This window comes from Pyrus communis, chromosome 17, assembly GCF_041283825.1.
Source record: "Pyrus communis isolate YQ-2024b chromosome 17, ASM4128382v1, whole genome shotgun sequence".
NCBI classification, from domain to species: Eukaryota; Viridiplantae; Streptophyta; class Magnoliopsida; order Rosales; family Rosaceae; genus Pyrus; species Pyrus communis.
In genome coordinates, this window is record NC_142581.1 from 12,333,816 (window position 1) to 12,356,363 (window position 22,548).

Consider the following 22,548-nt stretch of genomic DNA (forward strand, 5'->3'; position numbering starts at 1 on the left):
GTGGTTGTTGAATTTTCAGTAGCCAAGTCTTGTTCATTTCAAAATCTCAAAAAGCAATAAGAGAAAATTAAAATCTCAATTAGATGTTAAAATTGATACATTTATTTACGGGAATTGTTATTAGCACTCTAAAAATCTCATTCTACACTCCAAAATTTCTATATTAAGAAAGAAAAATACACTTATGAGGAGTGTAGAATGAAATTTTTGGAGTGCCATAACACTTCCCTTATTTATTTTGGACAGATATTAATAAGTTTGTTTTTTTCTACCAAAAAAAAAAAAAAAAAAAAAAGAAATTGGAGCACAAGAAAAAGAAAAATTGAATTACAATCGCGTGGGGCAACTGGAGCGCTCTATTTCTCGGTTTCTGACAACTACGGCGGTGCTCGCTTCCTCCTCCTCCTCCTCCTCCTTTCTTCCCCAAATTGCTCTGTTTTTTTCTGAAACCCTAAACCCTGAACCTCCAATCAATCTTCCTCTTCCTAAATGCCCCCCAAGTCGATATCCCTCCTCTTTGCTTTCAGTCTAGCAGTTATCGCAAGCGAGGTCCAATTGAATTCTCTGATGGGCGCAGCGAACGAGAACTGAGAAGGGACGGAGGCGAGCGTAAATGACGATGTTCGAAAGAGTTGTTAGTCAGGTGATTTTGGGCTATCTGGGTCGGTACTTCAAAGATATTCAGAAACACCAGCTGAAGATCACCCTTTGGAAGGGTAGTATTTTCAAGCATTGAAGTTATATGCTGTTGTTTTTCGTTTTCTTTTGAAAGTTGGTTGAGTTTTGCGGGTTTTCGATGTTATGAGTACTCAGGAAACTATGAATTTATGTATATAACAATGCCCATGTAATGAATTTTAATGTGTTTCGTAGGGGAAGTGTTCTTGGAAAATGTGGAGCTAAGTCTTGAAGCATTTGATTATCTTCAGTTGCCTTTTGCTTTAAAAGAAGGTACTTTTGACATTTTCTTCGTACTACTATTGTTAATACTTTTGACATTTTCTCTACTTCTTCGGTACAGGCAATGTTTTTGGGTTATATGTCCATAGGTTTAAAGTTTGTGTAGTTGTTAGTACAGTTATTGAGGACCATTTGGTGGAAGGATTCCATTATATTGATATGCCAGAACTTTAACAAGGTCCAGTTGGTCTATGTACATTATTGAAGGCACTGGTTGTGATTTTCTATTTGTGCTTTATTTAATTTTATATGCTGTATCTTTTGGGATGGGAGGAAATCTTATGTCTGTAGAGCTGTTGGGTCGTGCCTCGGGTCCTACATGATAACTTCTTAACTGGTGCATTAGATTTATGGCATGATTCTATATATTTCTTCATTACTATTATTGGTAGCTACATCTGATCATGGATTTTTTGATAGGCCGGGTAGGAAAGTTAAGCATCAAAATTCCTTGGAAGAAGCTTGGTTGGGACCCCATTGAAATTATTTTAGAAGATGTCTTTCTTTGTGCATCCCAACGGGATGATCAAGAGGTAATTTTCAGTCTCAGATATGTTCATTGGAAAAGAAAGTGTTCTTGGAATTGACCGGTAGAATTACCTGGAGATTGTATAGATAATAGATATTAGATCACAAGACTTAACTAAAACAATGAAAAAAATAAAAAAAAGGTTTTGCGGATGATCTAAAGGTATCATATATCATGTAAATTAAGAAAGTATCTGAAAAGGGATAATTTCATGTCGTTAAGTGATTTTGTCTGTTTTAGTGGAGTTCGGATGAAGTTGAAAGACGAGAGCTTGCTTGGAAAAAGGCCAAACTTGCTGCAGCAGAGTTGGGAAAACTATCAAAACGTGTTTCCGGTAAGCTTTCTTAAATTCCACTTTCTGAAGGCAAATAATGAACAGCTCTGATATTAATGCCCCTCTCTTTTCTTTGGCAATTTTATTGCGTGCACCATTATTGACTTAAAGTTACTAGCTACGTGTAGAGTTCACCAAGAAAATGAAGGGTCCCTTGTAGAAATTTAAATTGGGGCCTTGGGAAAACATTACTGAATTAACAAAGAGTTTTTTTTTTGAATAAGATTCTGAAGTTTCAATTTAATTTTCCCTTAATTCTATTTTTCAATTTTTAAAATATTTCTATTAGTTGAGCAATGCAATTCTTAGAATATTTGAGTCACCCCGAATTCGAGGCATGAACACTTCTGATTGGTTTTAGTATCTTTGTGTACACACTGCAAATGTAATACCTTGCCTTCCAAGTGGGACAAACCTTGGCCGGTATCTGTATGCTAAATTGCTAATGCAAGTAAAGTCATGTAGGAAACTAAATCAGTGTACCTGTATCATTATAAAAGTGCAACATCTATACTTTTTCACTGAAAGATAAATGTATCTGTATCATTCAATGTTTTAAAAGGCTCGCCTCAGGGCGTGCCTTGGCGGCCTCTGAGGTTGGGCGTGAGGGTTGCTGCCTCTGTTTTGAGGGAGTGGGTTGGAAGACGTCGCCGGAGCCGCCTAGGTGGAGGAGGCGCGCCTCAGGGAGTCCATGCATCTCTGTTTGGCTGCTTTTTTATTTTTTATTTTTTTTAACTCCCAAACCCAAATTTTTGGGTAGGGTTTTAACTGCCTCATACCTCGTCCTTGCATTATCGTCTCTCTGCCTTTTTTTTTCTTTCTGATTTTTATTTTTTTATATAATGGATGTGTGTGCTGTCTGCGTACATTGTTATATGTGTGCTCATTGTGCTTTTCATCATCTATTATATATATATATATAATATAATATATGTATATATATGTGTGTATATATATATATATATTTATAATATATGTGTGTGCTCAGGGTGATTATTGATTAATAATCTTCTTTTATTTATTTATTTATTTTTAAATATAATATATGTGTACACTCAGTGTATATATTAAAAAATTTAGGTCTCACACCTCACTCCTAGGCCGGGCTATCCCTCAGACGCCTCGCCCACGCCTCATGCTTTTGATACATTGGTATCATTAGAAATGTAGTTATTCTATGTAATATATTCAAATTACTAGGGCATTAGCCACATTTTTAAAAAGAGTAGTCAACCCATAAATTATCAAATGAGGGATATATTATTGTTGAGCTAACACTTATGATTCTTTAGTTCACATAACTGTTTGGTTTACTACACAAAGAAGGTGTGCATATTGTTTGGAATCAATTAGGCGCTAAGCTATCACCAGATCTTTTTGTACTCATGGGATGTGGCCTACAGCTCATGTGCTGCTGCTCATTGTCTAAGTGGCTAGGACATATTGCATTTATTTTATTCTTGTCCATCTAGTTGTCTTAGTCTCCATGACAGTTCAGTTTTTTAGCGGGAGATGCAGTGTTAATTCTTTTCAAAGTATATTCTGGCTGCTAATTTGTAACTTTTGGTGCTTTAATGGGTTTTCTTTTTCTCTCTGCAGAAAATCAGGCTGGGCTTATATCATATATTTCTGCTAAGGTGATATTACCTTATTCTGAAATTCACATTTTGATTATTTTTAGCTCACAGAGCCATCATATTATTGTGCTTTCTTTGTCTCTATTGTTCCATCTCAATACTTGAAAAGAAATGAAGTGTATTGTATAATTTGGTACTGTTGAAGATATATTAAGATATTTGGGGTTTGTGATCATTGCTGAACACCACTGACATTTATGCCTATTGCCCTTTAGGTTCTTGACAGCATCCAAGTGTCAATCAGAGATTTTCATATCTTGTACCATCACAAGCTCAGCGACTTGGTAAATTTTCTCCATGTTATAGTCCCTTGCTAATTTTTTTTCTTTTATGTAGCTGTCTGTTTGACTCATTATTTGATGAATCTACGGGAATTTTCTCCACTAAATCTTATTGTCGTTTCTTATATGCTAATGGTACAGTGTAGGTTTTTTTGAAAGAGAGGGGTTGGTCTTATTTTATTTATCTACTATGTTTCCCATTAATCCTAAATTATAAATTAAATTGATCAAACTTTTGATTTGTAATTTATTGTTCTTTTACAAGTAAAAGAACTATACAAAAAACCTTCATTTATTTGTTGTTTTCTAAGATGTGGATATTATTTAGTATCTGAAGTTACTATTCTATTTGCACGACATTTTCTGTTGAATAACATAGCATAATTTTTATTCCTGTTTATTGTTTTGCAGGCATATACTGTATTTGGGTTGAAATTATCCAGCTTGAGGACAATGAAGCAAACTCCTTTAGGGTAATTCACAGTTTCTTCTGCTTATATTGGCAGTTGCGATTGCTTTTTTTTTTTTTCCTCCAAGTTCTTTGTGTCTTTTCTTTCTTTCTTTGTTTCTTTCTTTTTTTTTACCTGTTCAAACTCAAGAGTCTTTGATTATTAGGCATATAGAGTTTTTTGTCTATATGGGCCCACATTACTTCAACTATAAGAATGTTAGGCAGAATTTTTAAAGTTGCAGTGCATCCCTTTTTTCAATCGTTGCTAGTTTATATTTGGACAAAGTTTGCATGTGACTGGTTTGCACAATGCTTATGATTTTGGTTAAACGTAAAAAGAAATAAACATTAAAACATGATTTTACCGTTTGTGGATTGCCATTTGTGTCTTACTTGGGTTGATAACACTGTTAATAAGAAATGAGATACCTGAATTAGGAAATGCAAAGTGTACAATCTCTAGTGCATTGCCATTTGTGTCTTACTTGGGTTGATAACACTGTTAATAAGAAACAAGATACCTGAATTAGGAAATGCAAAGGGTACAATCTCTAGTGGGCAAGTAGTCCACAAAAGAACCTAGCCCCATCCAACAGAACATGAAACTAGCAGGAAATAAACATCCGAAACATCAGATAAAAACCAGAAGACGACTACATTCAGACCATAGTACCATCAATTGAAAAAGGATAGAGGGGAGCAAGTCAATAAACTTGTTAAGTAACTCTCAGTTGCCCTTTATAAAACAACAGATGTGGCTGCAGAGCGTGGACCTGTTATGGTCTTATGATATGTTGCAAATTGATTTTAATTTTTTGAGCCTTTAATATCTCAGGCCATCAAGTGGAAGAGGGGGCCAAGTTAATAAAGTTGTGGAGATTACGGGTTTGGAATTTTACTGTGGCACATTTTGTGGAGCGGTTGAATTGATGACTATGAACAATGGTGGGGACTCCAAACTGTGGCACGATACAAGACCTGATGGGGAGAAATATGACTCAATATTGTTCCCTTGTGATGTTTCCATGTCACTTTCGGTATGAAAGTCAATTTCTTTTCTTCTTTGTCCTTTGCGTTGTAGTTGCATCTCTTCTGTCTGTCTGTCTGTTCTCTCTCTCTCTCTCTCTCTCTATCTCTGTTGGTTGTGGAATGATCGTCTTGTTTTCTTCAAAGGTTTGTTTCTGATTATTGCCCGGATTTCAATTTAAAAACCTTGAAAGTGCACTAGCAATTGCAAGGGTTGTATTTTTTATTATTTCTGATGTATCTTGATATAGTTAGAGCAGGGTTTGTTTTTCAAGCCCGGTGGATATCTTGTCCAGTCCACTGCATTGTACATTTTCATTTCTAGTAACAAAAATTTGTTTCCTGTAAAAAATAATAATAGATGAAACTCCAAATTCTGACGAATATATATATGTATGTATATGTATGTGTGTGTGTACACACACACACACACACACAGCCTTTATCCAAAGGGATAACCATTTTTTGGTAAACATGGGGACTAATTGTCTGGCCCTTATACATCGAACTTCAACGAGCTAGACCGTCTATTATTTAACTCTTCATTCAGAGATTATCCTTGCAAAAAATCAATTCAATCCAAAACCATTTGCTCATTTGATTGCCCTGATGAAATTTCAATGTTTCTTGGAACATAGTGTTCGTCAATTTCTTTGAACTCAATTAGGTGCCTCAAACATTTTCGATTTGGCTAATATTTTGCAAGGATGATCTATAAAGTGCAACTTGAAAAATAGATGGTTTGGATTGTTGAAGTTTGATGTGGTGTGGGCCCCACAACTAGTCCCCATTTTTACTAAAAAATGGGGATCCCTTTGGATAAAGGGCCTGTATATATATGTATCACTGTTGCTTTTGCTCTATGCTTTGGTATCAAATGTGATAAACAGTAAGATAAATATTTTGGTAACTAATTTTTTGTTACATTAGCCTGGTGCGTGTGTGTGTATGTGTGCATCAAAATGAATTGGTAGTTCATATAATACATGTTTTAAGTTATAAACTTTTTACCCATGCATACTGAGGTTGAGTAATATGCATGCTCTTGAATGCCAGATCAACAGATCAGGAGAGCTTGATAACAATACTCCACAGTACTCTATCACCGCTGAGATAACTGACTTGGTTGGTAAATTGTCTGTAAGGTGTATATAAATTAAATTTAGGGCAATTCCCACTTTACTACCCTCAAGTTTTGCTAAAACCGCACTTTACTACACTTAATTTTTTTCGTCTCACTGTCAGACCTAAAATTGGATTTTTTTGCCACTTTGATACTTCCATTAGCCTACCCGTTAACTTTTCTGTTAACTGATGACGTGGTAGGATCCTGACCCACTAATTCTCACTTTACTACTCTCAAGTATCGTGAAATTTGCACTTTGCTACCCTTTGTTTTTTTTTGTCTCACTTTACTTGGGAGTAGTAAAGTGAGAATTAGTGGGCCAATATCCTGCCACGGCAGTTAACAGAAAAGTTAACGTCTAGGCTAATGGAAGTATCAAAGTGGCAGAAAAATCAAACTTTAGGTATGAACGTGAGATGAAAAAAAAGAAAGTGCAGTAACGTGTGATTTTGGTGAAACTTGAGGATTGTAAACTGGGAATTACCCTTAAATTTAATTGGTTTACTATCTTCTCATCTCTTTTCTTGATGTGCATGTCAGGTGATGTCTTTGAATGAGGTTCAGTTGCAACAAATCTTAAATCTTTGGGATTTTTTAGGCACATGTGAATTGAGAAATAAGTAAGTTTTTTGTTCATACCATTTTTAGCTATTATTTTTACGATCATTGTGTTGATAAACTGAAATTTTGTCTGACTTCTATGTAAAAGCTCAAGTGGCTTTTAATTGATCTATGGTTATTGGATTTTGAAGGTATGGGCGCTATCGTCCCTGGTATAGTCCGTTATCAACAAAAATGAAGGGTTGGCAATTGCAGTGGTGGCATTATGCGCAAGAATCTGTTCTATCAGATGTTCATAAGAGATTAAAGAAAAGCTCATGGAGATATTTTGGACAGAGACTGTGAGTCCGTTTCTGTTTTGGTTTTACCCTCTTCTATACCAAGTGCAATGTTAACAAGTACAATTATGTTCTGTTTTTTTCTTGCTCACTCAATTTTTTCATATTGTGTGTATGTGTCAGTGTGTATTTTTATTAAAGAAACAATTATATTGCAAGAGGAAGTAAGCAGTAACAACAGAAAGGGTGGTCAATCAAAACACCCTAACATATATATTCATAATGAATGCTTTTTATGTCTCCAGAAAGAGTAGAATTATGTGCTAAAACTGCTGATTCACGAACAACGGGCAACTGAAAAGTCTTGTAAAATATTGTTTCTTTTGTCCTGTAAAATGGGTTTCAGTATGTAGTATGTACACAACCATATGCTGCAATGTACGAAACAAAAACATGGATTCCAGAGTGCAATGATTATTCTTTCTGTGTCATTCTATTCAATTGGAAAGCTTTGGCATGCTTAGTAATAATGGTCTTCCCATTTTTCCCTTTAGAAACATAAGTTCCAAACCATCAGTGCTACACGTACTCATTAAGAGTTTGAATTCTTATCTTCTGTGAATATCAAGATGTCCATCTAAATCAAAACTACAATATTTTCATTTCAAAATTCCTGTAAATAAGTATTATGCTAAAAGAATATTTAAAAAATTCATTCGTCAGAATATCCTAACTTGTTAAAAGAAATTTTGTTGTTTTACCACCACTTGACGTTATGTGTTTGGGATAATAGTTCTGTTTCTTATGACATACTTTCTTCTCTCATAGATACTTTCCTTACCTTCGATACCTTTATCATGTATCCCAACAGCTTTTAATTTTTAATGTCCTTGTTCCTTGAAGGAAAGTGTTTTCATTCGTAGAATGTTATGTGATGATCATTTCCCAGGTATGCATACTCAGTAAGAGGTTGTACTTGTTTGAAGTTTTAACATTCAGTATTTAATCTGGTTGCAGAAGTTCTTGTCGGAAGTACGTTAACCTATATAAGACTAAGCTGAATTTTCTTCGCCATGATCAGGTGATTATTGTACTTGTCGCTTTCTTCTTATGGGTGTTTGATGCCCTTTCCTTTTTATCTCTTCAGTCGGTGATGTGTCATTTCTGCATGTACAAAGTCCTTCTTTTATGTGGTTTGATAATATTGGGCATATAGTCATGCACAAGCAATGTGTGGATGTCTCTAGTTTCTGCTGATTTTATTTATCTTAAATGTTATTTAGTTATGGTAAATAGGAAGTGTGTTGGACATGTCATTTTATTTTTTTATAAGATTTGTGTACTCTTGTTGATTATTTCTATCTTGGTTCCACTTTTGGCATAAATGGTAGGAATGTATTCAACGCTTCCCACTATACCCCCCTGTAGTGTGGAATGTCTTCACTATGGGCTTTAGTTTCCACAGAATTCAGGGGTTTATTGTATTATAGTATTTGGTTAGATTGGAAAGCTGTTGTAATTTAATTTGTGTGCTCTGTGTTTATGTCTATGTACAGAACTTTGCTCTTATGATTTTCCGTTTACTTTGTTTTTAAGCCGTGGCCATCTTGAGAGAGAGATTTGGGTTTTGACAAAATTCACATTAACAGGCAGCAGTCTGTTTCTTGTGTAAAAGTGCTATTAATTTAGTTATAGTATAATAGTTGAACTTAGTTGGATGAGGATTTGGTCAACTTTCTCCTTTTTATCTCCCTTGAAAGTATTGAAATGTACTACAATTTTTTTTTATTACCATATTGTATGTCCTATGCATATACAGTAATCTTGAAAAGGAAGCAATGCAATATCTCAAACATCATAGTGCTTTTTGTTTCTTTTCCTTTTGATCACTTTCAGACCATGTTCTTCTGGGCACAGTTGCTGTTAAATTGTACTTCTTATTCATGCACATTATCTTCTGTTTAATTAATGAGGTATTGACATTCAATTTAAAGGTTGGTGTCTTACTTGTGAATGACACATTGTGCTTTTTTGTTATCAGCCAATTGACGAGAGTACTCAATGGGAATTGGAGCAAATGGAGAAAGAATTGGACATCGATGATATTTTAAGTTACAGGTCTACTGCTGAATGTGAGCTGCAGGTATGAATGGTATTCATGTGTAGGTTGGGAGACATTGACACATAAGCCGCATTTGTTAGTGGATTAGTTTGGATAGGATAACTTACTAGATTGAAGGCATACTGAAGGAACAAATTGATGACAAATTCCAAATTTTGTCCAAGTTGAATGTAGGAGATGGATTACTTATGAAGGAACTTTTTCTCGTCTTATCCTCACAAAAACAGTAGGATTAGAAGGGATAAGTTTCGTTTATGACTACTCTGTCTTCTTCCTTCAACTTGGACAAAATATGGAAGTTGTCATCCACTTCTTCCTTCAATATGCCTTCTTTTTTGTAAGATATTCTATCCAAGCTAATGCTCAGAGTATTACTTTCAGTACTTCTAGCCTTTAGAATCAACTCAACTTTTATATATGAAAAATTTGTCAGTTGGTGAATTTAGATATTTCAGTTCTCGTGATTGTATATTCCTGCAGGAAATTTTGTCGAACTCTTTAACTTCAAACACAAATAATGATGAGCATTCAACTGGCAAATCCCGGGGATGGTTGAACTGGCTATCCCGTGGCATGCTTGGTGCTGGTGGAACAGATGATTTGGGTCAATTTTCTGGTGTTGTTTCTGATGAAGTTATTCAGGTATCTCTATCCAATTAGGTAGCAGAAGACTACATTTTTGCTAAACATTAAATACAATGTTCTATTTCATGTGCAGGATATATGTGAGGCCACAGAGTTCAATCCTCCAGTTTTATACAATGGGGATGTTCGGGCAAATGATAAGATCAGTATATGTGCACTACAGTTCAGCATTCATCGGATCTCTGCAACACTAAGGAACATGTATGAGTAACTATTTTCATTACTCAATATGGCTAAAAGGAATACAAATTTGCTATCAACTATTTGGCAGCTTGAGTTTGCGTTTGCATTGTGCTTGAGCTTGGCATGAGTGAGGCTCCAGAATAGCTTCACTAGGCGAAGCTGAGCAGAGCTGGTGTTATTTCTGCATGTTGTTTTCGCCCTTGACCTTGTCTTCCTGTTGAAGAATTAATTAAGCTCAGTGTTAAAATAACCTTAAGTTGAATACTTGTATCATGATTAGTGAACTAAAATAGTAGGTAAGCTTTACAATTAACACTCTAGCTAGTCTGTTGTGAATCTTGTGATAGGAGTTAATTTCCGTTTTTCTTGATTCAATGGTTAATATTTACAATTATGAAATATCGTCTTCAGGACAAAGCTCCTATTCTAATTTGTAAACAAGTGGAAGCCATTGTGAAATATTTTCTTTCTATGGTTCTGGTCTAATATTTTGCAAAGCAACGTACTAACTGTCACTGTTTGATTGTACTGTATAGTCAGATTAGTGTCGCATTTTCTTTTTATGTACTGTCATGGGTTTCTTTTGTACAGTATGTATATACTTTGTCAGTTACTAAACTGGCGTGTCTTTTAGAAAATGAATCATTCTGCCAGCGAGACAGCTTATTTCTTACATTAATTGTTTCATATGTGTCAATAAGTGATCAATTATTTACCAGACTGAAGATTCATGTAGTGGCATTGCTTCTCTTTCTCCCTCTCTGTGTTATACTGTATTGACTAAAATTCACACTTTTCAGGAAATATGGTCAAGAAATTTCTGAGACAATGTTGAATGGGGTGATTATTGAGTGCAAGTTTTGGGAAGAATCTGCAACCATTTTTTCTGTTGTCCAATCAGGCCAGATGGTTTATCCTTGTAGCAAGAAAGTCATTCTGCAGATGAGACAGGTTTGTAATTAATTTATTCATTTCCTTTTCTAGGAGTTGATTGTTTTCATACTTTTTTTTTTCAGAAAATCTACGGACAGTATCTTTAGTTGGACTCTACGACCTGAGGACATAACTCATTTTTTGTTTTCAATATTTAATAAGAACAATGTTTTTCACTTAAGGGGACTAAATGACTTGTTATATTATGTATTAAGTGATTCTCTGAAGTCCAAGTGGATAATCAAGGCTCGTTCAGCTTGCCTTCCTGGGTGGCCTTCTGGGCAATATGGTTTAAGTTAGAAAGAAATGGAACATGCTATGCAATTTAGTTTTTAATTTTATCCACTTAGAGTACTTGGATCTAACAGGAGACGTGACACAGAACTGAGCGCAATGGCGCTCTAGGATTCATATAGCCGACCCCACTTAGTGGGAAAAGGCTTTGTTGTTGTTGTTGTACTGTTTCTTGTACTTCTTCATGTGTCTAGAGCTGGCTAATATCCAAACCAGTTAACCACATGCCCAAATCTCCTCTCTTTCCACTATCAAATGTAGTTTAAATAGCATCTTGATGGCATCTCTGTTGACACTCATTATTGTTCTTTGTGAAATTACTTTCTGGTAAGCAATCTTATAGAGGACAATTTCAGTGATTGACCATTTTCTTTGCAGCCTACTGTTGAGAAGGAAGTATTAGACAATGAGCATCCATCTTGTAGATTGCAAGTGGATGTATCACCAAACCTTGAGGTTGAATTGTGTATTAAGGTACCATACTGTTACCATCTATTGCTCTGAGGTGCCAAGTATGATATAAGAAACCTCTCTTGGATAACTAGATATGTTTCAATGAGTATTATTTGTCTGGATGTCGTTTATTGACAATTGCTTCTTCCGAACGCTTGTACTCAGGGAATGCTTCAACCATTGGAAGTTAATTTTGATGCAGAATTTTTCCTAAACTTGATGGACTTTTTTGGAGTTTTAAATTCCTTTGAAGGTCAGCATGGAAGGGTAAGAATTGATACATTTTGTTACTACAAGTTTCTTTTTTTATTGGTCACACATCTCTCTCTCTCTTTCTCTCTATGTGGGGTTTGCTTTTTCTATCTTTGGTGTCTCAAATTGATTCATAGTTGCTGCTATTGTCTTCAGATCATATAATTTTGGTTTTTCTGTTTTATATTTAAGAGCTCCTTGGACTTTCAAGTTTTTAAATTTGCTAAAGTTGGAGAGGTTTAATTAGCCGAAAGTTACAAGGGATATGTAAAGAAAAAGTTACAGTGTTACACATCATAAATCATCTTTGATGAAGGTTTAGATATTAGTATGTTTTTATTTGTTGAAAATTTTGTTGGGGAAAGAAAACATAATAGTTTCTTTCCCTTGTCGTCGTTGATTTTGTAAAATTTCTATAGACTGAGAGGTCCATTTGCAGATTGGAGCATTTAAGGTTTCTTTATTTTCCATCTCCTATTTTTGTTGGCATATGGAGGTCTCTATTATGCCCTGCTTTATGGTCTTTTTAACTGTTATTAACTTGTTATTACTTGTATATGTTTTTTGAAAAAAAAGTGCACGTGATAAGTTGATAACAATCTTTTGACGTTTTATATAAAAAAAGAATAAAGAAATTAACTGTATTCTGACTACAGCATCGAATATGAGATCATTTTAAGAGTGTTCTCTGTTTTGCTTGCTCAAGGAAACATGGTTTAAGAATGACATGTTTTGTTCAGAATTGCTTTCCTTCTCACATTATTTAGGTTTTGGATGGTCTTCTTGACTAAGGGTTTTCTTGTTTTGACCCATGATGCTTGTAATGTGACCTGCTGCAGGTTCTCTTCTCACTAAATGGGATAGAAAATGTAAATGGTCGATTGTTATCAAAAACTGAGTAAGCTTTCTTGTTGCGACTATTATGTTCCATTGCTAGTTTCTACCTTATTCAGATTTTTGACGCCCATGTTATTGTCCATATATAAACAGATTGATGAGTTATATCAATGTTATTGCTTGCAGATACATTTTATCCCATCTTAGGAAAGTTGTGTGGGATTTTAGCATCATCAATATTATCATAAATGTTCCTTGGAGAGATGCAATACCAGAGCAGCATAACTTGGTAATTCTACTGATTAATGTGCCACAGAAAATTTTGGTTTTCGCCTTTTGACTTTCTTGATGCTTGTTATATCTGTTTTATGAAAACAAACAATTTCAATTGGTCAACTCAAAATGTACACTAGATGCAGACAACATTAGAATTACAAAAGAGATCTACATTCATAGCTAAAACATATCTTGAAGCAGCCTTTCAATCTAAGATAATAGATGATAAGGACCAGTCTTTAAATTCTGCTGATATTGATGCCCATGACGAGGCCAAAATCTAACTCTAGCCAATTCTTTTCTACATCTCCCCCTTTATGATCTTCGAAGATTCCTTTCCATCCAGTTGACATATATCACAGCCCAAAACAGTGCACCCCTCATAGGACTTTAGTCTTCATCTTTCTTCAAACACCAGATAAATTTTCACTTAAAAATGAGAACCCTGCTGAAATAACCCAGCTACAAAATTCATAAATGAACTGTCATAAACTTAAAAATAGCGAGATCACGCAGCTTTCTGCCTGCATTTTGCACATGATGCAGCATTGTGGCAAATGGAAGTATTAATCCGCCATCCTAAGACCTTATACTGGAGGAACCTTGGTTTTCCAAATACTTTTTAGATATAAGTAATAAAGGTAAAAGAAAGATGGACATGTTTTCCTTCATAATCAGTATTTCACAGTGATTTTGGAGGTGCTGCCTTTATACGCCTTGTGGTGAGGCTTTGAAGAAACTATATTATTCAATGAAGAACCTTGTCCCCAGTCATGATGATCAACCCAAAAGGGATATCCCTCAAACTCCATTGCATCTACAATTAAATTTATGCTCTAACCTACTTATCCTCGAAGAATCCAATATCACGACTGCCAAAGGGTAATATAATAACCATAATTGGTCGGAATGCCCAGTCTTTCACCACAAAGTAATCATTCAAGTCTTTGGCAACTGGTTTCTGTTGGCTTATGTGCTTTGTGGAAAGAATGCTCCGCAGTTGATACTATTAATTTAACTAAGCTGAGAAAAAAGTAAATTCATTGCTTAATGCAGGATTTGATTAACTAAATGCAATTTTTGACAGGTAATTGAAGCAGGCTCCCTTATTTTTATGACTAGATGTGATATTGGATCTCATCCATCAGATGATGGACAATCATATACTTTCAAGAACTTCTTAACTTCGGTTTTCAAGTCTTATATTCCTTCGAGCTTTCAACTTAAAGATCTATACGATCACTTCGAGGTCAAGTTAAATGATTTTGAGGTAGGTTCTAATCAGATACTCTGTACTTGTTTGTTTCTCTAATTGATTTTTGAGGATCCTATTAGTGATAATACTGATATTGTGCAGATGAAGATGATTATGCCTTCTCATTCTTCTCCAGTCTCTATCTTGGAGAAACTTAGCACTTCTATCTCTTTGGAACGTTGCTTGATCCAAGATGAATCAGTACTGAAACAGTTGGAGGCATGTATAATTGTAAATAGATGTTTTTTTTTTTCTAATAATTTGGTCATGCTCACTCTGTCTTGATTTTGCTGAACTGCCACGAACCTTATTGTAGTTTTAACATTGGAATCCATTGTAGTACGAACTTGAACATATGGTTTAGATACATATTGCATAGAAGCAGCTTGCTTGTGTCATCTGTTATTCATGCCATGCTCATGCCGTAGAAGTTTTTCAATTGAATAACAGATGGCATAAGCGTTGGCATTTGTGGTAGAATGTAAAATAGTTCCGAGTTCACCTTCCATTAATTTAAGCTTTTGCATCCCTGTTATTCAACCCCCAATTTAAATTAAATTTGACGCACTGGTCTCTCAAGTGGGGGGAAGAGGTACACATGTGAGTGGGAGTGAATTAATATGAACTAAATGTTGATTCACATCCTAATAGTTTCAGATCTTGAAAATAGTGATGAACAACAAAATTGATCAATTGGTAGACAGCTTTGAATCAGGAAACTGTTTTAATTTTTTTTTTTTTTTTTTTCTAGTTCATGTGTTAGTTTGGTTATTCTCACTTCTACTTTTTATTTATTTATTTATTTTTAAAGATGCTCAGCTGTTCTTTTGGTTTCAGGTGTACATCAATACATCATCACTGAATGCACACTTTTCTCCATCTATATATGCTGAAATTCTGGGATTGATTGCATACTTAGGTGCTCTGCAGTCAGCTCTATCTTTAGAAACTATTGATCCACTTAAAGTCGTATCCAATGGATCAAGGACTGCTGTTTTTGGGTTCTCTACCAATGTCAAACTGGAGACAGTCAGCTTTCAAGTAGAACTTGAAAATGAGAAAGAAAATAATTCATCCATCATGCTTGCTTGCCAACAATTAGATATCAGGTATCTTGTATTTTAATTTCTGCTACGAGCATTTATATGAATGTACTGTTGAAATCGGACAATTACACACTTGCACATTTTTCTATTGGTTTATAAATTTGTAGCTGGATTGCATGGCACAGGTACCGGACAATTTTGAGAAAGCCTATTAGTCAATTTATTTTTAATAGTGTATTCTGCCTTTCTTTTTGTGCCATATGTGTGTTTTTTTTATTTTGGGGGCGGGGGAGGTTTTGGGGGGGGGGGGGTGTTTTCCCTTATAGTCGAAACCAGTTAACATTTAGTGGCCCATGTATTTGGGCAGCAAATTTACATATTTGTTTTTCCTAAATTGGATCACTAACACCTTGCTTGAGGTTGACACTTGGTTGTTCAACATGCAGATATGCTCTTACAGAGCTTGAGGAGTGCTGGATCTCTATGAAAGCATTAAGTACCACTTTGCCTTTGAATGGTGAAAGTGAGAGCCATATTCTGTATTCATCTGGAAATCAGTCTTCTACGAATGCTTTACATCAACGTAATACTGGGTTTAGCAACAGCAGTGATGATTCTGCCACAAACATTGAAAATACTGAACCCTGCTTTATTTTACAGTATGAGTCTCTTAGGAATGAGTCAGTTCGCCAAAAATGTAGAATATGCTTGAATAACACTGATATCCACTGCTACCCATATGTAATCAGACTGTTGATTGAATTTTTTGATAAGCTAGCTGCATATGGTGCATCTAATTATGGTATGAACTCCTTTAACTCATCTGTGGATGCTGGGAATCCAAACAAGATTGGTGGTTTTGGGTTTGAAAGGTTTGGTTTCTCAAACTTCTTGGAAAGTGGTTCCTGTGAGCATGCAAGCATACCTGTAGATCGTTTTCCTTTTGTTACACTATGCAATTCTGGTTCCCTTGGTAGCCTTGAAAGTTCTTTACTTTATGCCAGTCACGACTGGAGAAAATATTTCACTTTGAAGGACAGCAGAATCATCAGTCCACAATCCAACACAAAGAAGGTATCTAAATATTTTCATGCCGCACCATTAGAGTCCACATCTATTGCTGCAGCATCTGATGTGGATGGGAGTTCTGCTGACAGTGGTACTGTATTTGTTATTGATTTAGATCTGTGTGGAATCAGAGTGCATTTTCATGATTCCTCATGCATCATTGGAACAATTTCCCTGCCTACATCTCACTCATCTGTAATCATTTCTGAAGACAACTTTGACATCTTAAGTTCTGCAGAGGGATTAGTTCTCACGTCATCTTGGTGGCCACAGAACTTACGTGAGTTTCTATGGGGGCCCTCACTCCCGAGTTTATCTCCTATTTTAAACGTACGAGTGAGGAAAGAAAGCTGTGGGCCATTGAGTTCTTGCATTGAAGTATGCTTCAGCATTCAGCATGTATATTGTATTTTACCTCCCGAGTATCTGGCAATAATAATTGGTTACTTTTTGTTGCCTGATTGGAGTTCAGATTCAACTGAGCAGCCTGTCACCGTATCGCATGACTACACTGGAACTGAAAATGAGTGTTCACTTGCATATAAAATTGAGATACTAGACTGTACTTTGATATTGCCCATCAAAAGCAATGAGGGTCAGTTTCTAAAGGCAGGACTTCAGCAGTTGTATTGTAGCTTTATTCATCACAGCAGTTTAACTAATGTATTGAAGGATATTCCTCCTGAATGTTGGGTTCCCGGGCATAAACTTTCAGAAAGAAATCACTGTTTGAATTTATTTGGACGAGACTTGCTCCTGTCATTCCTCTCTTTCAAGGACGATGAATGCAGTGTCTCAAAGTTTGATCAAGATACTGATTGTGTAGACATTCCATTAGTTGTACCCTTATGTGCTGACGTTTGGGTCAAGATACCTTGCGAAAATGAATTATCAAGTTCCTCAACCACCTGTATCATGACGAGGATTGGGCACTGTCAACTTATGGTTGAGGGTAGGAGTTTCATCTTTAAAGTTCTGAACCAAAACCATTCAGTATTATCTTATTATACTGCATGTATGAAGTTCTCTTCACCAGAAGATGTATGTATGAAACTTTAACCCCTTCTGTTTTTCTTTACAGGTGCTCACTTTTTTTGTGGACTTGAGGGACTAATTGATGTTATAAATGAATTTTCCCAAGTTTCTGATTTATCGAAATGTTTCAAATCTGATGTTCCACAGTTTCTTCAGTTAAAGAGGTGCCTAGAACAGAATAATGCAGTTACACCTGTTGTTTCAAGCATTACGTTTTCAGAAGTTAAATGCTATTGCAAATCATTGTCGATACAGTTAAATGGCTGCAGAAGAGACTTGAAAGAACCTATAGCTAAGGCTGAAATGCAATTTATGTGTTCTGCATCATTGAGAGATGACATTCTCTTAAGTGTTGTGCTTAGCTTTTCCTCATTGGCATTATATTCTTTACCTGGTTCTGTGGTATTAGCAAGATTCAAATCCACATCAACCTCATCTGTTCTTGATTTTTCTCTTTCAAAATCAAATGAAGGTGGGAATGAGCTGCTGGTTTCTTTGCCTTCTGTTGATGTGTGGTTTTATTTGTCTTACTGGACTGATGTAATTGACTGTTTGAAATCTTATCCGGGACATTCATCCCCAACTACACTTGACAACTTAAGGCAGGAGGCCGATGTTCTGATTGTTAGGTCAGAAAATATTTGCGTAACATTTCACTTTCCTGTCTGGATTGGTGATGAAGGTGGGGGGGAATATCAGGTAGATGAAGATCGTGTTGAGGGTAATCGAAATGATTTATCTGACTTGGTCAAAGGAAAAAACTTTAGATGCCTTGCGGTTACTTTATGCAGTAAACGTAGTGAACTTTTTGTTGATGCAAGAAGTGTGAAAGTCAAGTCTGACATGGAAAAACTGAATGGTACCGTATTGCTAAGCGAGGACAAAAGTGTTCTATCATGGCCTCTTTTCCAGATATGTCAGGGTACTTTTGAAGCTGAGATTAACCAGAATGAGCTTGTGCATGTTGAAGTAGATGCTCAATGTGATCATTTAGATGTATGGATTTCACACAGCATTCTCCACTTATGGCATGGCGTACCATTCACTGTTTCTGAAGGAGGGCCTTCTCAGTTTTCTTACGGTGGAATTGCTTTTAAAGTCCAATTTAGAAAGGTTTCTTTTCTTCTAAGTGATGGAAGGGTATGCTGACCTTGACTACTGAAGCTATTAGTTTTTTTTTTTCTTGGTAATATGCATATCATCTGATTTTATCCCTGTGTTGTTTGTGCCCTTTTTTTCTGCAAAGCAAAATCATAATAGTTGGGTCATTTGGTTATTTCTTGAAGCTAATTATTTTACTGTCAATTGGTTGTATGCTGGGCATTTTGAATCTTTACTATGCAACTTCTAGTGTGCTTATGTGACCCAGGAGAAAATGCAAAAAGAAAAAGAATACTATTCGTGTAGGTACATCTTGATTTTAAATTTTTTATTGGCAGTCTTATTTTATTGGGCCATTCTAATTATTAAACAGGGAACAGTGAATTTTGGTTACTATCAGTTTAGTTCGTATATTTGTGAAATTTTATTTAGTCCTCTTTTGTTTTATTTCACAAAGATTATTAGTCTGTTTTTCCTTTGAAGGTTTTTATTTTTGATATCATTGATTGCCCAGTATTAAATGGTGGACTCTTTATTCTGTCTACTAAATGCATGATGCTTTCCATGCTGATAATTCCTGTTTGGCTTCATGTAGTGGAGTTGTAGTGGACCGCTGTTTCAAATTCTTATGGGTAACATCCTCTTTTGTGGTAATGTGACTCAAAAAAGCCTTGAAGGTTCAGTCAGTGGTGACCTTCAAGTGAACTACAATAACATTCACAAGGTATTTTTTCACAAACCATTACTTTCACTTCTACTTCAGCAAGAATGATATCTCATAACTTCCTGCTTTTAATGGATAAAGGTCTTCTGGGAGCCTTTTGTCGAGCCTTGGAAGTTTGAGGTTGATGTGATTAGAAAGCAAGAGATGAGTCTCAACAGCTCCATGTTGACAGATGTCAATCTCAAATCGCCTGCGCACCTTAATCTGAACTTCACTGAATCCCTAATAGAGGTGTGAATTCCTTTCAATTCCTTTGACATTTAGATCTATTTTCAGAAAATTTCAATTAAAAGTCTCATGAATCTTATCAAGGGTGTTATTGAGGAACCTGAACATAGCACCTGTTTGGTTCATATATCTTGAATGTAAATCACATTATCATTAACTGGACTACTAAATACTCACATTGGAAGGAGCGAAATGTGGGCTTGTTCATATATTGTTGAAAATACCTATTGAGACTGAAAAGATGATCCACTTACAAGTTATACTTGACCTTTGAAACCATGCAACATTCCCCACTAATTTTGATATTTTGTTTTTCACTTAGTGAATTATATTGGTTATCTTAAGTTGTCATATTTGTAACCCATCTCATTATCGTTTATTACAGTGTGTTTTCAGGGCATTTGAGATGATTAAGGATGCTTGGGTTCTGATGGGTCCAAATGATCTTCCCGAAAGCCAAAATTTTTTAAATTCTCCTTATTCTGAATATACATATGCAGGAAAATACGCTCCTTATGTACTTCAAAATTTGACATCTCTGCCTCTAGTATACGACGTTTATCGAGGCCCAGTTAATCTTGGTGTGTTTGATGTCTCAAAGATGAAGAACAGAAAGTATGTGCAACCGGGTTCCTCTATTCCAATCTATATCAATGATACTCCTGAGGAACAACTTATTAATGTTAAGACAGCACACTTTTCTGAGAGGCTTTTTGAGCAGAAGGCAAATGGGGTTGCTCATCAGTACATTACCATTCAATTTGATGGATCATCGATATCGTCTGATCCTATCTCAATGGATCTTGTAGGACTTACCTACTTTGAGGCTGACTTTTCAACGGCTTACAATGACAATATGGAAAATAATAGAACAAATACAGTTGGTGGTTTTGTTGTTCCAGTTGTATTTGATGTTTCAGTGCAGCGTTACAGCAAATTAATACGATTGTACTCAACGGTATAATACAAACTCAACGTATGACATAATTTTATGTTTGTCGGGTATTGGTTACAACTTATATACACTTGCAGGTGATACTTTCAAATTCAACTTCAACGCCACTTGAGCTGCGATTTGATATTCCATTTGGTGTTGCCCCTATGGTAGGACAAAAATATTTTCCATTTTTATGACTTGTATAGTTTTTATACGTTAACAATGTCAAATGTTTTCTACTTTTCAGATATTAGATCCACTATACCCTGGTCAAGAGTTGCCACTGCCTCTCCATTTGGCTGAGGCTGGTAGGATTAGATGGCGTCCAGTTGGAGATTCTTATCTCTGGAGCGAAGTTTATAACCTTTCAAACCTGCTTTCTCAGGAGACTAAAGTTGGATTTCTTAAGTCCTTTGTCTGCTATCCAGCTCATCCAAATAGTGATCCCTTTCGTTGTTGCATTTCCATTCGAAATATCAGGTTGCCCTCATCTGTTAGGTCAAGGAAGACTTCACATCTCAAGAGTAGTCTAAACCAAACAGTTGGGAGTCGTGATGAAAGATTGAAAAAGTTAGATGAATCAAAGAAGCAGTTCGTTCACCAAATGACTCTCAGTATCCCTTTAGTAGTTAATAACTACCTTCCAAAGGAAGTGACATTGACGATAGAAAGTGGTGGGATTACTCGGACTGCATTTCTTTCAGAGGTTTGTAGTGTGATGATGTTAATTAGATCTTCCTTTAGCTGAATGAGGAGTTCTGTGCTACTTTTCATTTTTTTTCCCATCCTCATAAGGTTAATACCATTATTCAAGAGGCTCTTCTCATTGATCTTTTGTCCTGTAGGTGGAAACTTCCTTTCATAATGTTGATCCTTCACATCACCTGAAACTTGAGATCCATATGCAAGGGTTCAAACCAGCTGTTTTGAATTTTCCTCGTACTGAAACATTTTGTAAAATGGCTAAGTTTGGTGGAGCCAAGTTTTCACTTTCTGAAATTGTGGCCTTTTATACAGACTCATCAAATGGTAGTTCATTTACTGTTAGTGCTTGCTTCTGTTGAAAGTAACCGTATTACCTTATGCTCGGTAAGATTGTTAATTGTTTTGGTGTTACTTTGTTTAGGTCCTGCATATGTTACCGTGGAAAAGGTGTTGGATGCATTTTCTGGTGCCAGGGAACTCTTCATTTTTGTTCCCTTTCTGTTGTATAATTGCACTGGTTTCCCTCTTGTCATTCAACATGCTTCCAGTGAAATGAGAGTAAGTTGTACAGTTCCTTCTTGTTATCATATGGCTGAACAAGAGCTTCTTCAGGACAAGAAAGATGGTCTCAGTATGGTTTCTTCTAGCCATCATCTGCGTGCTACGGATTCATATGGTCTAGGAAATTCTTCCTCAAGAGGTCATGTTGTCTCAGTTAGAGAGAATGTGAATCCACACAAAGAAATATTTCTTTGCAAACCTTTGAATCCATCGAACTCTGAACAAAATCTTCATGAGTTTTCGAGCAAAAGGGATTTAGACCGTAGCAAAAGTGATTTAGATGGTCAAAATTCTCTTTCTAATAGATCACATAACAGATCGAGTTCAAGCAGTCAGTTGACCGTAAAAGATTCGAATTTTAATGGTTTTGAGCGTGGAAGGGCTAGGGCATGCATGTTCTCACCTAACCCCAATTCCTCTGCTGGTGAAGTTATGGTTAGAGCAAGTAGGTGTCTGCCTGAATTTGTAATTGAAAAGATACCAAATTCTCTATGGTCAAGTCCATTTTCCCTTGTTCCACCTAGTGATTCAACCACCGTCCTTGTTCCACATCCATCATCAAGTGCAGCAATCATGTTGTCTGTAACATCTAGTGCAGTTGCTGCACCATTTGCTGGAAGGACAAGTGCCATCACTTTCCAGCCCAGGTAACAATAACTACTCAGTAACCAAGGTTTTAATTCCTATGGTTATTAATTTCTGTATCTAAA

The 22,548-nt window shown here is 35.8% G+C and overlaps 1 protein-coding gene across 3 annotated transcripts in view; it reads left to right on the forward strand.

Moving 5' to 3' along the window:
- Window positions 1-231: 231 nt before the first annotated feature.
- Window positions 232-22,548, forward strand: part of LOC137708714 (vacuolar protein sorting-associated protein, putative (DUF1162)) — a 28,058-nt gene continuing 5,741 nt past the window's right edge. For all 3 annotated transcript variants that reach the window (XR_015958361.1, XR_015958360.1, XM_068447846.2), the window contains exons 1-32: window positions 232-716; window positions 874-951; window positions 1,381-1,493; window positions 1,730-1,823; window positions 3,423-3,460; window positions 3,676-3,744; window positions 4,153-4,214; window positions 5,028-5,229; window positions 6,275-6,343; window positions 6,885-6,964; window positions 7,097-7,246; window positions 8,201-8,264; window positions 9,225-9,326; window positions 9,786-9,947; window positions 10,024-10,151; window positions 10,934-11,084; window positions 11,739-11,834; window positions 11,979-12,080; window positions 12,905-12,963; window positions 13,089-13,191; window positions 14,266-14,448; window positions 14,536-14,652; window positions 15,271-15,542; window positions 15,926-17,499; window positions 17,629-18,722; window positions 19,279-19,407; window positions 19,489-19,638; window positions 20,021-20,593; window positions 20,668-20,739; window positions 20,820-21,278; window positions 21,418-21,601; window positions 21,699-22,485. Coding sequence is in view for 1 of the 3 variants with exons in the window: in XM_068447846.2 (XP_068303947.2) it covers window positions 614-716; window positions 874-951; window positions 1,381-1,493; window positions 1,730-1,823; window positions 3,423-3,460; window positions 3,676-3,744; window positions 4,153-4,214; window positions 5,028-5,229; window positions 6,275-6,343; window positions 6,885-6,964; window positions 7,097-7,246; window positions 8,201-8,264; window positions 9,225-9,326; window positions 9,786-9,947; window positions 10,024-10,151; window positions 10,934-11,084; window positions 11,739-11,834; window positions 11,979-12,080; window positions 12,905-12,963; window positions 13,089-13,191; window positions 14,266-14,448; window positions 14,536-14,652; window positions 15,271-15,542; window positions 15,926-17,499; window positions 17,629-18,722; window positions 19,279-19,407; window positions 19,489-19,638; window positions 20,021-20,593; window positions 20,668-20,739; window positions 20,820-21,278; window positions 21,418-21,601; window positions 21,699-22,485 (7,619 nt within the window). In the remaining 2 variants the exon portion in view is untranslated. The remainder of the gene's footprint in view (window positions 717-873; window positions 952-1,380; window positions 1,494-1,729; window positions 1,824-3,422; window positions 3,461-3,675; window positions 3,745-4,152; window positions 4,215-5,027; window positions 5,230-6,274; window positions 6,344-6,884; window positions 6,965-7,096; window positions 7,247-8,200; window positions 8,265-9,224; window positions 9,327-9,785; window positions 9,948-10,023; window positions 10,152-10,933; window positions 11,085-11,738; window positions 11,835-11,978; window positions 12,081-12,904; window positions 12,964-13,088; window positions 13,192-14,265; window positions 14,449-14,535; window positions 14,653-15,270; window positions 15,543-15,925; window positions 17,500-17,628; window positions 18,723-19,278; window positions 19,408-19,488; window positions 19,639-20,020; window positions 20,594-20,667; window positions 20,740-20,819; window positions 21,279-21,417; window positions 21,602-21,698; window positions 22,486-22,548) is intronic.